General features: G+C 40.1%; 1 protein-coding gene across 2 annotated transcripts; it reads left to right on the plus strand.

Moving 5' to 3' along the window:
- The first annotated feature begins 1,083 nt into the window (after nucleotides 1–1,083).
- On the plus strand, nucleotides 1,084–8,434 carry LOC110952621 (uncharacterized). 2 transcript variants are annotated; one of them, XM_051940664.1, is made up of 3 exons: nucleotides 1,084–1,128; nucleotides 7,844–7,937; nucleotides 8,069–8,434. In XM_051940664.1, exons 2-3 carry the CDS (start codon nucleotides 7,848–7,850, stop codon nucleotides 8,327–8,329), a joined length of 351 nt encoding a protein of 116 aa, XP_051796624.1. In that variant the 5' UTR covers nucleotides 1,084–1,128; nucleotides 7,844–7,847; the 3' UTR covers nucleotides 8,330–8,434. The 2 variants fall into 2 exon arrangements, with proteins under 2 accessions (XP_051796624.1, XP_022051936.2); XM_022196244.2 differs by lacking the exon at nucleotides 1,084–1,128 and adding an exon at nucleotides 7,606–7,722.
- The last annotated feature ends 11,762 nt before the right edge of the window (nucleotides 8,435–20,196 follow it).

A 20,196-nucleotide genomic window follows, 5' to 3' on the forward strand; every position in this document is an offset into this window, starting at 1 on the left:
GAAGCTACACACTAAATTTTGTAATCCTAGCTGTAATAGTTTCCGAGAAAAGCTGTCCCCTTCATCACGGACGGATGGACGGACGGAGGCCAAACCTATATCCCTCTTTTCCACTTCGTGGAGGCGGGGGATAATAATAATGTGCTTTCAGCTCATCCTTAAAGCCTTAAATACGATGGATAGTTGGATAAGAAGACAATACATGTCCCCTTCAAACATTGCCGGAACTAAATGCAACAAAGATCAGTGCTGATTACTGGGATCCAAAGATTCAATCAGGAGTTCTAACATGTCTTATGGAAATATGACAAAATCTGCTGGGGCAAAAACATACATACAGCGACCTAAATGATCAGTTTCAGTGATGTAGAAAGTTGTGTTCATCAAATTTCTTAGTGCTATGGCCTCTTAACTTTGTGTGAGTGATTGACTACAGCTGCTGACTCCTCTGAGCCAATTTAAACAGGATGCATGTGATGCAGTCATTGGACTAAACCACAAACAATACAGTGGGAAAGCCTGAGGTGGAAATCATTCACTTTGAGGAATCAGCAAAGACATGTGGAGCAATGTCAGAGCAGCTACAGATTCCAAAATCATCTGTGCAAACAACTGAAAGCATAAAATATATGATCCAGGTGTGTTACTGTCATGACCAGGAAGCAAGCGATCACCTGACTCTAGACGCTGATGCTTTGCTTTAAAAAAAAAAAAAAGTCACAGCCAAAAGGTGGATGCCACTGTGAGTCCCACTTTGGAAATTCTAGATTTCATTTAGATTTTTCAATGTTCTCTATAAATAAGGGAGTAACAGTCGAAACTTAAAATCTACTGTCACACTACGTTTACGATGGTTTCCATGTAACTGTTCATTTTTGAGGTGTGAGTTTAAGAATTTACAGCTCTAACAATAACCTTCTGTCAGTGTATAGCAGAAAAAAGAATCCATAGAATTATTGATCAATAGGTTATTTCACTACCACTTCTTGAGAATTGCCACATAAGTTTTCCAGTAAAAGGGGCATGTCGCTTTCACTCCACCCCAATGCAGATGATATAAAGATGCAGACATCAGCCACCAACTGCATCACATCTTAAACGTCTGACTGCTGTGGAACATTCAAGGCTGTGAGTACTTTCTACTTCTACCCTGATTAAATGATTCTGACATTACTATGAGAAAGAGATGCTGTTAAAAGGATATTCTCTGTTTTAAATGGACAGATGTTAGAGTTGAAATATACCCAACCAAAGATAACACAGCCATAACTGTAGCAAAAGCTCTCTGCAACCATTACTTTCCAACTTATGGTATTCCCGCCATAATTAGATCAGACAATGGTACACATTTGTAAATGCAATTGTGACACATTGCTCACAGGCATTGGGTTTTTCACTAAAAAATCACTGCGCATATCATCCACAATCCGCCGGCCTTGTAGAACGTACGAATCAGACAATAAAGAACAGGCTAGCCAAAACTATGGAAGAAACCAAGAGGCCTTGGCCAGATTGTTTATCCTTGGTTAAATTGTGGATGAGAATTACGCCTACAGGAGACACAACAATAACACCTTTTGAGATAGTGGATGGGAGACCTTTTCCACTTCCACAAAACAATAATCCACTGAATCATAGTGAGAGAGAAGTAACTTTAGCAGATTGGATGATGCATATGTTAAAAACGAGAGAAGTTCAGAGTTCCAATAATCTGCCAGAGTGTTCTTCTCCTTTGTCTACACAGAAGCTCCAGCCTGGAGACTGGGTCCTGATCAGAGTCCTGAGGAGAAAGAATTGGAAGTCGCCTCGGTGGGAAGGGCCGTATCAAATACTGCTGACGACACCCACGGCAATAAAAATTGCTGAACGGCCTTCGTGGATCCACCAATCGCACTGTAAGCTGATACAACTGGAAGCCGAGCCAGATCAACCGACGGGGTAGCGGTGGAAGTCCGATACAAAGGGGTCAGTAGCACAATAGGGTGCTGACGTCTCAATCCGGTGAAGAACCCAACTAATCCGCGCCCGACTTTAGAATGGCTCTCTGGCGACTTCTGCTAGTCGCAGGGGTGACTTTGTCACTCCTGTGGTTCCTCTTCCTCTCTCTCTCTCCTCTACAGGAACTCACAGAACTAAAAGGACCCATGAACACTCCATGGCAGCGACTTGGGAACAGAACTTCTGGTATAAAGCTATGAATTTTACAGCACAACAGAATAATGTCACCAATTGCTACGTGTGCTCACAATTACCTCATCATGCTACACATCAGACCTTTTTCACTCCTGTAGGACTTAATAAATCAGAAACAATGTGTATATTTGGTGAAAGCACACTCAGAATGCTAAAGCATTTCACTGGTAACATGTCATACTGGTTTCCAAATTGTACTATTCATGAGGAAAAATGGCTGGATCCCACTAATTTTTCACAGGCTACGAACACCACATTAGGAGTGGGAATTGCACCATTACGAACTAAAATTCCTTTCCCATTGTGTCTCCAACGCACCTGTGGCGATATGTACAGGCATCACTTACCAGGAACACCTAACTGCATCCATATAATATCACTTTCCAGTAACTCGTCTGCTATCTTATCATCAGTTCCCTTTATTGCAGGATTTAACACATCTTGGTGGTTTTCTGAAGATAAATATAGGACTGGAAGAAACATAACAACCTTTAATCTCGGACCAAAAATCTCCACTCCACCCGAAATGATGTGGCAATGTGGAGGACTTCTTTATTGGTATTTGCCATTTGATTGGTGCGGTACTTGTACCTTAGTTCATTTGCAACCTGCTGTAATTGTCATTACTGACCAACAATTGGAGAACAGGACATATATACACACACACCGAATCCAAAGCCGTGAAACTAAAGAAGAACAACAACCTGCTTTCAGTAAACCAAAACGTTTTCTCATGTCTTTAGTTCCTTCATATGGTACATCAAGATTATCCGCAAGTGTAAATAAACTTTGGTTTTCTCTTAATAATCTCACTAACGCACTAATCGACATAACTGATCAGCTAGAAAACGATCCTGAACTTAAGGCTATCAAGCAAATGACGTGACAGCAGAATATGTTTTTACAAGATGTTGTTAACTGAGCTTTACACTTCTTGATCATGATAAACAGGAGGGAATGTTAGAGTTGAATTTGAGAATATATTTATCATAATCAAGCCGTAGGGCATTAACTGATTGTATATAGTGTCTTTATAGAATAATCTTCATTACATACCCACACACACACATCTTGCTCCTCTAGTCAGTATATTTCCACTCTTACAGCTTAGCACACCCCCTTGTGTAACTCGAGCTATTTCTTATCTTATGCTATGTTTTCGTTTCTGCTTGTGTATAAAATAAACTTCGTATGGGAGCAGTCTTTGTAGCTCGCACTAATGTGTCTTGTTACACTGTGCTGTTACCCTTGCAAGTAAAAAGTTACAGTCTCCGTGTCTTTCTGGTTCGGTGAATATCTTCATTTGATATGTGGGAGCTCTCAGCGGAGCTACACTCTGACAACAGACCTCATGTATTTCTTCTGTTTCAGAACAATGAGCAGGAACTACTTGTCCAAAAATGACGAGCTCCGCAAGGGAGACTCCCTCTTTTCCAACAACAGGGAGTGGAAGGCAGTTTTCCAGGTCAGTAACTCAAATTTTGTCAATCCAGGAGTTTAGAAAAATTATAATAGCTGATCTTTCTACTTTTTGTGTGAGATTTCTTGGAGATGCATGTTCTAACAATCGTCAAATGTGTCTGTTTCCACCTGCAGAATGATGGCAACTTTGTCATCTATGGTTGGAAGCCTATGTGGGCTTCAGACACTGATGGATCGGATGCTGTCCGCGTGTGCTTGCAGGCTGACTGCAACCTGGTCATGTACAACGCAAGTGACAAGCCGAGGTGGAACACAAACACTTGGCAATCTCCCGCCGAGATGTGTCACCTTCAGCTGACCGATGAGGGCAATCTGGTGCTTTACAGAGGAGGTCAAGAAATCTGGAACTCTGCCACCTCCAAAGGCCAGAAAAATTGATTTAACGTGGCTTCTGAGTGCTTTGCAATTGAAATTTTTCATGATCCTCTTGCATTAACTCTACATTGTGGACACAATAAAAAGCACCTCTTCAAACTGCATGAATGGGTTTTTCTTCTTATCACAGTGAGTTGAATCGTAGCTTTCATGTTCTGCCTCTGTGACTCTTTGTTACACACTAGAGCCAAATTAAAAAGGAACTAGAAAAGCACTCGGAGAGCGCAGACCTCCGCCAGGCCATCTGTTTGTCTGTTTGTCTGTTTGTCTGTTAACAGCATAACTCAAAAAGTCATGGACGGATTTTCACCAAATTTTTACAGAATGTCCGGAAGACATCGCTCAATTGTACATAGTCCTTCAAAAAAATCCTGGATCCAGACGATGATCACCTCCAAAATCTAATCGATTGTTACTTTTGCTCTTCCGGACATCCTGTCAAAATTTGGTGAAAATCCGTCCATGACTTTTTGAGTTATGCTGTTAACAGACAAACAAACTCCGATGATTACATAACCTCCTGGCAGCGGTAATAAGAGATCCAATGCTACAAACTTAACTAGCAAAGAAAGTTAAAGTGGGATTCTATTTTGCAAAAATATGAAAGAATGACAACCCAATCGAAACATTTTCAGACACAATGCGTTGCTCACTTTACTGTCACAAGTTCTGAAAAGCCGCTTTCTCATAATTGTGGTGTTATTTTAAAAATTCAGTTCAGTATTCAGGTTAATATTTAATTTTTATCAGCTCTTACTCTGCAATAAAGTCCTAAATTTAAATGCTTTTGATTAAGTCAACACTCAGTCATCTTCTGTTTCCTTGTGCTGGACTTTCCTCACCTGAAGGGGAGTTTATCTTTTATTATATAAACATTTTGAGATAAATTGTGTAACGTGCAAACCCTAAAACCACCAGTGAACAGAATGTTTAATTGTGCAGCTCAGCCTCTATATCTGTTTCACATTTGCATCATTCTGCCTGATGGAAACAGTGTAAATGCACTGTTTACCAATTAAACCATCCATCCATTCTCTATACACCGTTTTATCCTCATTAGGGTTGCGGGGGGTGCTGGAGCCTATCCCAGCTGACTCGGGCGAAGGCAGGGGACACCCTGGACAGGTCGCCAGTCTGTGGCAGGGTTGCATATACAGACAAACAATCACACTCACATTCACACCTACGGGCAATTTAGAGTTAGCAATATGGGTTTGTCGTTCACAAGAAAAACTGACAAAACTATATTCTTGACAGTTTCAATATATCAGTTCTCAACATTGTCAGCAAAGTCATCAAATAACAGAATGTGTTCAAAACTGAACAAAAAAATAAACAACCATCACATCATCAAATTAATATTTGAAGAGTTCATTTGCAAAAACAGATAACTCCGTTTTGATCAATTTTCAGAAAACTTTATTTTTTAGTGTTTACTTGAGATAATATAGATGAAACTGAAGTTGAGTGGATTTGACTCAGTAGAAAAATACATGACAAAATAGAGAAAAAATAAATTATTAGTGTTATTATTATTATCTCAAGTAAACAAAAAAAATGAGTTTTCTGAAAACGGAGTTACCTGTTTTTGCAAATGAACTCTTCATTTACTAGTCCTGCCATCAGTACGCAGTGGAGCGCTGATCCTGGCTGATATGCTTCACACGAGCCTTTCACACTGTTGAGGGCTAATCTGGTCCCATTCTTCTTGAATTACTGCTTTTAATTCCTCTAAATTCTTTGATTTAAGCTTTGAAACAGACCTTTTGATAATCCGCTCCAGATTTTCAATGGGGCTCTTGTCCGTGGATTGAGCTGGCCACTCTAAGACCTGGATACTGTGCTCCTGCAGCCAAGTTCTTCTGGCCCCGGGTGTGTTCAAAGGGCGCTATCTTGATGAAGCATCCTGTTTTGACCTCGACAGAACAAAGTATGTGCAGAAAGGAGCAGGTGGGGTTTTTCTTTTAGTTGGTTTTTTTTGGCCTTTTGTTGGCTTTATTTGGCAGGTTAATAGAGAGGCAGCCAGGAAAGTAGGAAGACCTGCAGCAAAGGGCCGTGAGCTGAAATCGAACCCAAGCCTCATGTGTTGGGGACTGTAGTCCTGTTCAGTGGTCACCCACTCAACCAGCTGAGCTATCTGGAGGACCAAGGAGCATGTGGGTTTGGAGAATGTTGAGTTCAATGTGCCATCGCAGACAGTAAGATGACCAACACCAGCAGGAGTCATGCATCCCCAAACCATGATACTGCCTCCTCCATACTGGACAGTAGGTACTGTACATGCTGGAGAAAATGCTTCTCCTGGCCTTCTGCGTACTCTCACATTAGCAGGAGGAACATAAAGCTGGAAACTGAACTCATTTGACCAAACAATCTTCTTCCAATTCCTGTCTGTCCAGTTCTTGTGTGCTTCAGCCCAACTATGTCGGGCTGACCTCTGTCTCTCATTGATCAGAGGCTTCTTGACAGCCTTGTAGGACCTTAAGCCATGATCTAAAAGTCGGCCATGTACGGTGTGGGTGGAACACTGGACACCAGTTTGGTTTGACCACTGCTGCTGAAGCTCCTCTGATGTCATTCGGCGGTTTTCCTGCACATCCAGATCAGGATGTGGTCATTTCCTGCTGAAGAAACCCTTGGACGTCCGGATCTCGGTTTGACTCCCAAACTGTTGGTTCGTCTGTACTTCTGCAGAATGAATCCATCTGCTGAAGGACTGCATCTGCACTTCCTAGCTATCTGGTGGCAGCTGTAACCTTCCTGGCTGAGAATCTCTATTCAGGGGTGTCTCCTGCGATATGTTCCTTGTTTTATCCATTTTTGTCTCTGAAGAACTGTCAAATGTGCTGGCTTTATATAGACATGAAGCACGGCAACAAAAATTGTGTCTTTTAATAAAAAGCACGACCTTCATTTGTGGATCACTGGTACCAAAATGACCCAATGCTCAAAATTTCTGATGTATTTTATGTAACCAATCAATTTTAAGTTTCCAAAGGCTTTTGTTTAGGATTTGTCTAGTATTTTGGCTGTGACTGTCCTAAAAGAAATTGCATTTGAAGACAGATGAGTGATTCTTAATGCAATATTTCACAAATACATGGGGTGTCCGAAAACGTTTTTCCACCATTGTATGTGGAATTTTGTAGCAACCAAACAGTTGTGCAATAACTCTAAATATGTTTCGAAGCCTTCAGTAGGAATCCACAATGTAAAAAAAAAAACATTCAATGAGAAGGTGTGTCCAAACTTTTGACTGGTAGTGTACGTCCTTCCTACCTGTGTTTTTACGTTTCTCTTTAAAATAATTCCCGAACAGGTTCTTTTGGTTTCAGGTCATAAAACATGCTTGGTCAGGTAGACATTCATGGTGCCATATATAGATATCTCCCCAACAACCTTTGCACTTATACAGCCCTTTACTGTCACACTCCTGCCCCTGTGCTTCCCTGTGGGGACTATGCTTTCACTGTGGTTGTCCAGAACCCCAAAAGATTATTGATCAATAGGAAAATTTACTACCGCTTCTTGAGAACTGATATCTACATGTTTCCAGTAAAAGGGGCATGTCGCTTTCACTCCACCCCCAATGCAGATGATATAAAGATGCTGACATCAGCCACCAACTGCATCACTCCTTTCACCTCTGACTGCTGTGGAACATTCAAGGCTGTGAGTACTTTCTACTTCTACCCTGATTAAATGATTCTGACATTACTATGAGAAAGAGATGTTGTTAAAAGGATATTCTGTGTTTTAAATGGACAGACCTGATGTATTTCTTCTGTTTCAGAACAATGAGCAGGAACTACTTGTCCAAAAATGACGAGCTCCGCAAGGGAGACTCCCTCTTTTCCAACAACAGGGAGTGGAAGGCAGTTTTCCAGGTCAGTAACTCAAATTTTGTCAATCCAGGAGTTTAGAAAGATTATAATAGCTGATCTTTCTACTTTTTGTGTGAGATTTCTTGGAGATGCATGTTCTAACAATCGTCAAATGTGTCTGTTTCCACCTGCAGAATGATGGTAACTTTGCCATCTATGGCTGGAAGCCTGTGTGGGCTTCAGACACTGCTGGATCGGATGCTGTCCGCGTGTGCATGCAGGCTGACTGCAACCTGGTCATGTACAATGCATGTGACAAGCCGAGGTGGCACACAAACTCTGCCAAAGATTGCTGCAACATGTGCCGCCTTCAGCTGACTGATGATGGAAAACTGGTGGTTTACAGAGAAGGTCAAGAAATCTGGAGCTCTGCCGACTCCAAGGGCATGAAATGATGATTTAACGTGGCTTCTGAGTGCTTTGCAATTGAAAATCGTCATAAATGTCATCTTGTATTAACTCTGCATTGTGGACACAATAAAAAGCACCTCTTCAAACTACATGAATGTGTTTTTCTTCTCTTTGCAGTGAGTTGAATCGTAGCTTTCATGTTCTGCCTCTGTGACTCTTTGTTACACACTAGAGTCAAATTAAAAAGGAATAAGAGATCCAGCGTTACAAACTTAACTAGCAAAGAAAGTTAAAGAGGGATTCTGTTTTGCAAAAATATGAAATTTTAATTTTAATATTTAATTTTCATCAGCTCTTACTCTGCAATAAAGCCCTAAATTTAAATGCTTTTGATTAAGTCAACATTCAGTCATCTTCTGTTTCCTTGTGCTCGACTTTCCTCACCTGAAGGGGAGTTTATCTTTTATTTTATAAACATTTTGAGATAAATTGTGTAACGTGCAAACCCTAAAACCACCAGTGAACAGAATGTTTAATTGTGCAGCTCAGCCTCTATATCTGTTTCACATTTGCATCATTCTGCCTGATAGAAACAGTGTAAATGCACTGTTTAACAATTAAACCAAATGAATGTAAAATGTTTTTGATCCTCATCAGAATCTGTTTAAAGGCTGTTTTTGGTAAATGTATGTGAACGTGTATGAATAAAGAATTTTCAAATAATGAAAGTGGTCTCAGGCAGGAATATTTGAATGCATCATTTGGTGCAGAGTTGCAGCGTGCTTGCCTCGTCCTTGGATGCACCTCAGCTGCTCTGTGCACGGAAATGAACGACGTGATGAAATTCACAACAAAACACTGCATCTTTATATAAAGTGTTTGCACAGGGAGTGTTCTAGAGGCATGCTGCCTCTGCAACAAATAGATGGATAGCAGTTCTTAAGAAGTGATTCAATGCCTCATTTCCCAGGATTTATCAATTCACTGACAGTGTTTCATTATCACAGATTTTATTGCACAATCTAAAGGCAGTTAAGCTTAGAAAAGGTCAGATATGTGACAGAGTTATCCATCTCTCTCTCATGCCACAAAGAAAAGTTGTTCTCAATGAAAGAAAGTCAAATATCATGAGTGTGTAACAGGGCAGAGGAAAGCTTGTGTATAAACAAGGCTTAGCGTGTTCAGGTTGACTTTAAAGCACTTCAGGTTGGCTGGAATTTTGTTGGAAAGTTGCCGGGAAAATTCTTCAGTGGAGTTCTGACTTCTCCGAATTAATTCTAGTTTTACTTGTGCAAGGAATCAACATGCACAGAACACAGTTTGGCCAAGTGATTGGCAAAAGTGGAAAATAGTTGCCTTGGAAAATCCAGACTGACTTTATTTATGTATTAATATAAATACAAATAAAGGCAGTGTGGCATTGTGATGACAGGAGACGATTTCAAAAAGGAGGGGCTAACGAATGCAGCTTGAACGAGAAAGAACCAATCAGCGTAACAAGGATGTGACGCACAAACAAATCGACCTTGAAGTCCATGTAGTCCAAACAACAATGGCATGCAGCCGAGAAAGCGTCACGGTGAATGATTACTGCCGTTTTTGTCACAAAAATCTGCGAATACATGGGGTACTCTCAAGTACAACACTTATTTTTGAAAAGGCTACGCAACAAAAGACTCCTTCCGAACGATTAGCGGTGTTAAGAATAACTTTAAATCGGAGCCAAACCAAGTCGGTGCGTATGTGTAAAAGTTGCTTAAATTTACTCACAAGTTTGGAACGGGATTTTCCTCTGTACAAACAATGGCAAGAATCTGAAAGTAACGAGCCATCCACTGCCTCCTCATCGTCGGAAACGTCAAGTGAAAAGAGGCAACGACTAATGCCATCCAAAACGCCAAGAGACCACAAAAAGATTTGCTTTGGCCCCCCTCCTCCTCCTCCGGCATCATCTTCGAGGCGCTGAAGATGATGCAGCATTAACTCCCGCCTCCCGTGCTATGATTGGTCGTACCAAACTGTCCCGGGAGGGAAACACGATTCAATTCACATGGAGATAGGAGATTACATTGAGATTCAGTTTGGATTTTCCAAGCTAGGAAAATAGCATCATTTTTTTACAGGCACAAAACACAAGTTACCCATCTTGGTATGTGTTATCTCTAGTTCACTACCAGCAGGTGGTTGGGACTGGTTTCTTATCCTGCAACCTCCTATGTGGGTAGCTTGTGTCCTTGTTCCTCTTCACTCATCACCACAGTATGACAATGAACAAGAACATTCCATCAACAAATACAATCATTTCCGTAACAAAAGTAGACCGATGCATAGGACTGATGTTAGAAATTAAAGAACAACCGTGTAAAATTCAACATCAGCTTATAGTTCTGGGAGACCAAGACCACAGAGGATCATTTCCAGTTTGAAAGAGTCCCAAAGTCTTTGATGGTTGTCAGTGAGCCTCATAAATCTGAGCGCTCCTGTCTTGTTCACCACAAACTGTTCTCGACGTCAGATTGTAACTGATGTCAAATCACAGGACAAAGTGAATGAGAAAGGTGTTTTGTGATTTTAGTCTTTGCTCTCTGTGAAGTTTTTGGATCAATGTCTGCACTAAAATGTGATTAAAAATCGCTTCTCACTACTAAAAATGCTGCTACTTGTGTGTGTGTCTATCTGTTATCGTGCGCTTTGTTCAGACGTGACTGCTGTGGTGACTTTTATAGTAAAGTGAGCTCGGTGTTCAGTCAGACATTAGGTCAGCATGTTGCTGTTCTGTGGTGTGTCAGAAGGTCAGATTTCTAACACCTCTGTGGCATGTAAGGTCACATTTCATCATCTAAATCCTGAAACTGATGATACTCTCCATGCTGTCTGTGGGTTCCTGTATTACAATCATTTCTATCATCTCTAGATCCGTTTACTGAGCTGCCCACAGCTGCAACCAGCTCTCCTTGGAACTTAGATTTTCTCCAAATGTAGACATTTTAAAGACTAAGCTGAAGGCTGTTCTTTATTCTACAAAGTAAATCTGTCTTTTATTCACTCTATTTTAATCTAGTTGTTGTGAGCATATTGTATACTTTATCCTTCATGTTTATATTTTACTCATCTTTTAGTAGTTTTAGTGAATCTTTAAATCATTTTATAAATCTGTGTGCACTTTATCCACCTGTCTGTACTGTTTTTGATTAATTTATTAATTTTGAAGTAAGACACTAAACAGTACATATCGATCAATCAATCAATCAATCAATCAATCAAGAAAGACACAACCAGGATCTTGCTCATGGTCTGTTACAGTGAAAAACTGACATTAACTACTTGTAGGATGTACAGGGCGTTCAGGGGGAATTTAAAATGAAACAAATCTATGCAACTGCAGAAACTGTCCACAAGATGTCCCTGTATTCCTGCTAGTCTCATTATCTATGGACCTTATTACAGTTTTTCTCAGTCGCTTTGGTACATTTCTTGAATCTTCCTGGACATTTGCAAAACAGTAAGTGCATTTCCCGAAACAATTCGTACAAATAGCAAAACACCATGGATTACCGGCGAAAGCCAGTCTCTTGCTCAAACCCCTTACTACATCTCTCAGAAGTAAATATCTGTCAGTGAACATGTCAGTGCCATCGGAATGAAAAGTCCTTGTGGCGTTGCGTGTGGATAAGACAGTCAGATTGTTTAGTCATGTCGTCATTATTTCAGTGTTCTCTGGAGGGACAAGACCACATCATTGTGATACAGAAAGGAAAACAGAGCTGCATAGCACAAGAAAAAACAAAAGTATAAATGTGAACATAGGACAGTCTCCTTCGGGGAAACTGTACATGCAGTGCTGTAGGAATTACAGTTCAGTATTCCTACACTTCCTGACGTTCCTGTCTGTTGTATGGCGTCAAATTTGGGTCAAAAGTCGCGCGCGAGACAGAGTGTTGCGCGCGCTCTCTCTCGCGCACGAAACAGGTACCCTGCGCGAGCTGAAAAAAAGTCTCCACCGGCGCAAAAAACACTCTGCGCGCGAGGAGCCTCTTACACGCGTGGAGACGTTGCTACTAGTCAGTGTATGGTGCCATAATTATCCGTGGAGCTCTGATTTATGCGCGCGGGGAGAAGACTTTTGACCCTTTGTGGGCGAATACCAGTGCTCACCACAATCTCCCTATGATTAGCTGTCTGCGACAACAAGAACTCACCCCCCACGTGGGCACAGTCGGTTGGAGCCCCTTTGATGTTGCTGCCGCTATTCTGCAGCTCCGCCGAACACACACAGAACCGAGCCCGGATCTCCAACTGCCGGTGGGCGAGTGTCTCCACGTAGTTCTGGCTCTAACCGGGAGGTCTCAGTGCTCCATTGCGGGGCTGTCAGCCTTTAGTAGAGCGATTAGATGTTAGTTAGCTCCATTGCTAACGGCAGTTACCCAGGTGGACTGACCAGAATCGGCCCAGAAGCCCAGCGTGTCTACTCCAGTGATTCTGACAGGGAGTTTAAGAGTGATTCTATAATTAGGGGTACATTTCAAGTCCATGGGGTGTAGACACGCTGGGCTTCTGGGCCGATTCTGGTCAGTCTACCTGGGTAACTGCCGTTAGCAATGGAGCTAACTTCTCTGTACTAAAGGCTGACAGCCCCGCAATGGAGCACTGAGACCTCCCGTTCAGAGCCAGAAATACGTGGAGACACTCACCCACCGGCAGTTGGATATCCGGGCTCGGTTCTGTGTGTGTTCGGCGGAGCTGCAGAATAGCGGCAGCAACATCAAAGGGGCTCCAGCCGACTGTGTCATTTCCCCTCTTGTATACAGTGGCATCCCACGTGGGGGGCTGAGTTCTTGCTGTCGCAGACAGCCAAACATAAGGAGGTTGTGGCGAACACTGGTATCCGCAAACAAAGTGACAAAAGTCTTCTCCCCGAGCATAGATCAGAGCTCCAGGCGCGCAGGAGGACAGTTTCGTGAGACACTGGACGCACGGAGCTCGGTCTGCACACGCGGAGACATTGCCACGCACGCGCAGAGTGTTTTTTGCGCCCGTGAAGACTTTTTTCCGCTCGCGCGGGGTACGTGTTTCGCGCGTGAGAGAGAGTTGTTCGTGGGCGACTTTTGACCCAAATTTGACGCCATACTGTTGGACCACAAATTCTCATCCACATCACAAATATCTTCTCCTGCATCTTTGAGCGATTTCAGAAAACTCTAACTCTTCACACATTTCCCTTCTAAGAGAAAGTCAAGATTCACAATTTAACAATTCAGGACAGATTTAGAAAAGAAATCTAAAGGAAATGTGTAGAAACATCCCGGACATGTTTTGACAACTTGTATGTAAAGATTTATGCGATGAACTAATGCCTAAATGTTGTGGAGGGTGAGAGCATTCAGCAGAGACCCATTATAATGGATTTTGATCAGCATGACATAAGCAACTGATTATGTAGGAAACAGCAGAGAATTGTAGATAATCATTTGCATGGATGTACCAAAGCATTTGCAACTTGTTCAAAGAAATGAGAAACTGCTTTTTTGATGTGCACAAGTGACACAATGATGTGAAGATTGAACAAGTAGTTTTGTAGAATTTCAATTCTGATCTGAGAAATGCACCGAAGCGACTGAGAGAAACTGTGAAATGAAACAAATGTTTGCAACTGCAAAAACTGACCACAAGATGTCACTGTACTCCTACAGGCTTCATTATCTACATACCTCCTGATTAAATTTACCTTTTTGAGGAATAACTGCAGATTAAAGAACACTTGGAAAATCTGCCCAAATTTAAACCATAGCAAAAAAAAAAAAGAAAAAAAAAGTACGTTTCTGATCATCATTGTTACTGAGTGTTTCAGTGAGAGACCACTGGACGTCTGTTTGGTTCTTGATGACATTTCTCTTCACTTCATTAATTCGAACTGACTGTTGGGAAGAACCAAACATAATAAACAGAAACATAAATGCAGCATTCAGTATTTTATTCAGTTATTTTCATTCTTTGGAATATCAGGGGATAAATACTCATTCCCCAACATAATGAATGTCATGAAACAATAAATAATGTATAATATTGGGAATGATAACTGGCTGATGCAGGTTGGGGAAATCATAACCCAGTAGTGAGTCCTGATGCAGCTTGTGGATGGTTGTTTGATTCTTTTTGAAGGCTTTGGTGAAGTTGAAGGACATTCTGAGGGACCACCAGATAATCATGTAGCAGACTGTCTGTCACACCGAACTTACTGAGATGATTTTTAAGAAGACAAATGGTGGAATTGTGGACATTCGGATACGTTCTGTATTAGGTCTCTGTAAATGAGTTTTCGTCTTCATATTTCTCTATCATCATCTACACATTTACCTGTATCTTCATGACACACAAGTCAAAAAGTAAGCAAACATTACTCATCAACCATTTGTGTCAGATCTGCTCCTAAAACACAGAGGCACTGATTTTAATGATGGTGATGGAGAAAACGGTCAGTCTGGGGTGAAATCTGCTAACTGTGAAGGCCAAAATATTTGCTATACATAATTTTCATATGTATCAAACCATTCAGTGACCCCTTGTGACTTGTGGATGGAGGCCTTATCATTGGAAGAGACCTCCCATCAGGATAGAAATGTTTCATCACACTGTTGGGTTTGGGGTCCCTGTAAACAGACAGTTTGATTTAGTCATTTAAAGTACATTATACTTCAGATTAAAGGAAAACAAATACTTTCACTAAATTAAGGGCCTTAATGAGATGGTGACAAGAGAGAAAACACAGGGGTGAAGCAACAAGCAACCCCTAACATAAGTGACTGTATATTTATACTTACTGTGAAAATGATCTTTTTTTTTTTTTTTACTAACAAAGTATTAATTCCTCAGCTAAAGAAATTAATACAAAAATGATCTGAGCAATGAATTACAGCGAAGCTGGAACAAGATTGTTTTTCTTAGATCATTGAAAGTGAATTGTAAATCCAGATGGGTGACAAATGAAAGGAAACCTGACCCTTTGACCCTTGCACTGAGAATATCTGGTGGCTTTTTTAAGCTTTGGGGAACACTTTTCCAACATGATTTGGTTCCATTTGTCCTCCTAATGCAAAGAAGCACTAAAAATCCACGCAAAATTGTTCTCAGCGATCAATTGATTATGCAAAACTGGCTAAATAACCTTAAATCTGTTTACGGTTGTGATATATTTAGAGCAGATTTCCCCACTTTGTGCCAAAACTGCACCCAGAACACAAGCTTATAATGTTGACTACTCATAGTTCTGCTGGCTCTGCTCTCCATCCTTGTCATCGCCGCCACTTCTGAAACACCATTTCGTGTCCTAGTTGTGGCTCGTCTAGACATCACCACTGTGCGCTCCACTCTGCTCCTCGTGCCAAGAGTAAATCTCATTAACAGTGAGAGGGATTGGCAGAACAGGCGCTCATTCGCAGCCTGTCTGTGAGCACCGGCAGCTAAAAATAGAGGAAAGAGGGTGATTACTGTATAGATCTGTGATTACAACTGAACTCTTAACCCTCGCCGTCTGATTCTGTCTCCACTCAAGTGCTGACAGTGGCGGATGTACTTAAATATTTAGGAACAAAATAGCTGATTTAATGTTCTTATCAAACAAATCATGACATGCAAATGCTATGAAATGAAGATATTTAATGCAGCACGTTACATTCTTGCACAGGGACACAAATCAGATGTGTTTTGAACCTGAACCACTAGATGGCAAACTGGGTTTATACTAAAGAAACACAGTTCTCATGAAGAAATAAATACCTCAGGCTTGATACTTAGAAATCCAGACAGAGTACCGTATTCTTTCTGGATTAAGCTCAAAGGTTTTGAAATCTGGGTGGTGATTTAAGACAACAATGCATGTTTAAATACACACTGTCAGCTCTAATTCTTCTTACTGGGTTTGTCAGAGAATTATTCCAAAAAAGATTTAATTTGGAATAATGGTAAATCAACAAATAAAGGATTAAGCATTTGAAATAATGCTTGTGATACTTACAACAGAAAATATTCGTTGTTGTTGCACAGCTGAACGGTGAAATTTTAGAGCAACCTCTCTCACAAAGAATGAAAGTGCAGGACAGAAATATTAAAATATATAAAAGAAGTCATAAAAAAGTCACATAGAATGAATAAACTGGTGGCATAAATGTACAAAATCTTCAGAAAGGAGGTTAGACATGCTGAAAAATCTCTTTTATTAACTGAACAGCTCAAAAAAATTGCCCTAGGTCGTTGTTTTTCCTCTTTGGTAGCAATAATTTAATAAATACGGACATTTTGTGCAACATTTTGTCTACAAATTCCCATCAGGTTCAGTTCTCTCAGCAGATTTTACATAACATTTTTAGTCAGTGATGGAATAACGAAGTACGTTTGTTAGAGTGCTCCACTTATGAACAAATCTGACATACTTCTGATGTATTTTCATTCAGTGCAACTTTTCACTAAATATACGTATATCCTCTTTTTCACCGCTTTGAATCCGTCTAAACGCTGCAGTTACTTCTACATTACAACTTTTTATTCCCTTACTACACCTCCAAATGTGGTGATAAACTGAAGAATTTCTCTATGAATTAGGAAAACTGTTCTTCTTCTTCTCTTTTTTGCTAAAATTAACAATTTCGTGATAATCTAGTGGAAAATGATGCTTTGCTGCAGATTAAACTGCCCAGCAGTATATAAAAGCAGTTAAAATGAACTCATCAGCAACATTTATCCCCAAAAAACATCATAAATAATCAGAATGTAGTGATGAGAAACATTTTTTTACTTGTGATTCTTGAAGCAGATTTAGCTCATAATACTTTGAACATAATTTTAAAAATTTCTATTATTTAGCTTAAGCAAGGTTCTGAATTCAGGAGTTTTACTTGTATTAATACTTTTTCTTCAGTGAAAGATGTGAATACATCTTCCACTTGTGGCTTTTTATCTGACCTGAGATCAGCACTTAAAACCTGGACTCACATTCCCGTGTTTTCTTTTTATTTAAATTAGCTTTAGGCAATTTGATTGAATGAAATCTAATTTACTATGAATGAGCGCCATGTGAGCACTTTGTATTTCATGGAGTGACCTGGAATGACTCATTTGTGAATTAGTGCTTTCTAAATAAAATAAAATAGAATTGAATTAAAAACAATGAGCCCTTAAAAGTGGATTTAACTTATCTGACATGCGGAAAGGTTGGTGAAGACTGGGTTTGCTTGACGTGTAAAATTTAAGAAGTGAGTTCTTTCTCGAAACATTATTGCACTTTATGGCTCTAATGCTGATTATGTAAGCCTATTATTGTGTATTCTGATTAAAATGCAGCATTTTTCTTTAGATTTTTACTTCATTTTTAGCTACAATATCTGGATTTTTTTTTTAAATATTTGTAAATGATACATTTTTATTCATTCAGCATAATGTTGATGCATTGATCCTTCATTAATTTACTGTAATTGACTGATTTTTATTCACTGTGGCTCACTGCCGTTCCACACAGTCCTCATAGTTGGTGAGCAATCTGGATTCTCTAACTGCAACACAATTTATATGATGTTAAAGTACAGAGCACTCCAGACATTCACGGCTTCTTTCATTGCCGGTAAATACTGGTTTACCTCTACTCTTTATGATGCTTTTTTATTTAAAGATTTTTACACCAGTGATCTTCCAAACAGAGCCAGACTATAGATGCTGCTTCTTAAGGTACAAAAGGTCCTTTCTCTTTTTATTAACATATAAAAGCACCAGAACCTCCTGGTGCCCGGCTCCGGTTTTAGGGTTGTGACTGTTGTAGTTTTCTGGGGTTGAATCCAGCCTCTGTTGGTTTATGTTCCAATAAATAAGCAGCAGTAACCGCACCAGTCCAAAAATATTCACAAAGCAAGAAAAGAAGAAAAACAAAGACTTAAACTCAAAGCATTGTGGGACCTGACATGCTGAGAAAATGTGAAATATGAGAGAAAAAGGGTTTCCAAAGAGCTTTGACAGCCATGTAAAGACTGCATATCTAAAAGGCAAAAAACGTTTAAAGTTAAAACTAAAAGGCAACAGATGTAAAAATGCAAACCACAAAATGTCAGTATTAGGAAATAATGTGCAGTTTATCAGTGCTAAAAGCCAGAGTCATTCAGCATTTCTACTCTTTACAGACTTTGTTGTTCAGATCAAATTCGTCTGTTCCATTAAGTCCGTGTTTCATGAAGTCAGTTATCAGATAAGCCAGGCTTTGACAGTTAGTCTTTTAAAGCTCAGTTAATCTGGAAAATTATGCTGGGAAACTAAGTACGAACCTTATCCAGGGCACTCACATAGCCCATATATATGTATGAGATAGATAGATAGATAGATAGATAGATAGATAGATAGATAGATAGATAGATAGATAGAGCTTTGGCTATATGCTGCGGATCACTGTGTTGCTGGAAAACAAACTTTCTTTTTAGTTGCAGTTCTCTTGCAGACTGCACTGGGTTGTCTTCCAGGATCTTCCTATACGTTGCCACTCTCTATCTTTACAAGCCGTCCAGGACCTGCTGCTGAGTAGCATGCCAACTTCATGATGCTGCCACCACCATGCTTCACAGTGGGGATGGTGTTGTTTGTGATGATTTGCTGTGTTTTGTCTCTAGTCTTGCGGCCAAAACGTTCAGTTTTGATATCATCAAAACTGTGGGATTAATAAACGTTTAATCTATCTATCTATCTATCAGACCAAAGAACCTTCTTCCAACTGACTTCAGAATCTCACGCATTCCTTCAAATGAACTCTTGTTGAGATCTTTCTGTATGGAGTTTGCATGTTCTCCCTGTGCATGCATGGGTTTTCTCCGGGTACTCCGGCTTCCTCCCACAGTCCAAAAATATGCTGAGGTTAATTGATTATTCTAAAATGCCCGTAGGTGTGAATGTGAGTGTGATCGTTCGTCTATATATGTAGCCCTGCCACAGTCTGGCGACCTGTCCAGGGTGTCCTCTGCCTTCGCCCGAGTCAGCTGGGATAGGCTCCAGCACCCTCCACGACCCTAATGAGGATAAAGCGGTGTATAGAGGATGGATGATTTAGAGATAAGAGTCTTTGTCAATTCTTGTCAGAAGCAGCCAGGTTGCGGTTGAGAAAAACCTCCAAGGAGGGTGAATACTCTTATTTAAAATGATTCACTTGTATTTGACCTTAACCCTCCTGTTGTCCTCATTTAGAGGCACCAAAATATATTGATGTTTGAAAAAAATCCAAAAATTCACCAAAAAAATCCCCAAATTTCAAAAAAAATTACAAAACCTTGACAAATAAAATTCCAATAATTCCTTAAAAGTTTCCCTGAAAAGTTTTATTTAAAAAAATCACCCAAATGTGGCAAGAAAATTCTTGTAAATATTTTCAAAAATGAGTAAAAATCTTTCAAAAAATCCTAAAAATATCTAAAATGATTACATATATATCAGTAAAAAATCCAGAGAATTTCGCTGGATTTTGGTTGATTTTTTTGTGAATGTTCTTAAAGAAACATTTTTAACATTTCTTTTTTCCACCAAAAAATGTTCAAAGACTTCCCAAAAATGTTGAAAATGTGGACATCAGAAGTTTCACTGTGAAAATATATATATTTCCCACATTTTTAAACTGTAAAACGGGTCAATTTTGACCCATGGGACAACAGGAGGGTTAATGGAATCAGTTTACTCAGGCTGATTTGATTGGTTTATTCAGGTAAGTCAGTTTACTTCATGCAAAAGGCTCCTAATCTAACCTGTATATTTGTTCTGCAGTTTGGACTTGTTCTGTATTTGTTTTCCAGCTCTGACTTGTTCTCTGTTTGTTCTCCTGCTTAGCCACATGGACTCTTCGGTGCGCACATTGCGGTGCCTTTACGGTAATTGGCTCCATCCCTCTGCGCACCGT

Source organism: Acanthochromis polyacanthus, chromosome 20, assembly GCF_021347895.1.
Source record: "Acanthochromis polyacanthus isolate Apoly-LR-REF ecotype Palm Island chromosome 20, KAUST_Apoly_ChrSc, whole genome shotgun sequence".
Lineage (NCBI taxonomy): Eukaryota > Metazoa > Chordata > Actinopteri > Pomacentridae > Acanthochromis > Acanthochromis polyacanthus.

Bases quoted from the DNA above. Each gene is read 5' to 3' on its own strand.
- LOC110952621 (XM_051940664.1), top strand. From the start codon at position 7,848: ATGAGCAGGAACTACTTGTCCAAAAATGACGAGCTCCGCAAGGGAGAC. The intron at 7,938-8,068 runs GTCAGTAACTCA...TTCCACCTGCAG, and splicing joins AGTGGAAGGCAGTTTTCCAG to AATGATGGTAACTTTGCCAT.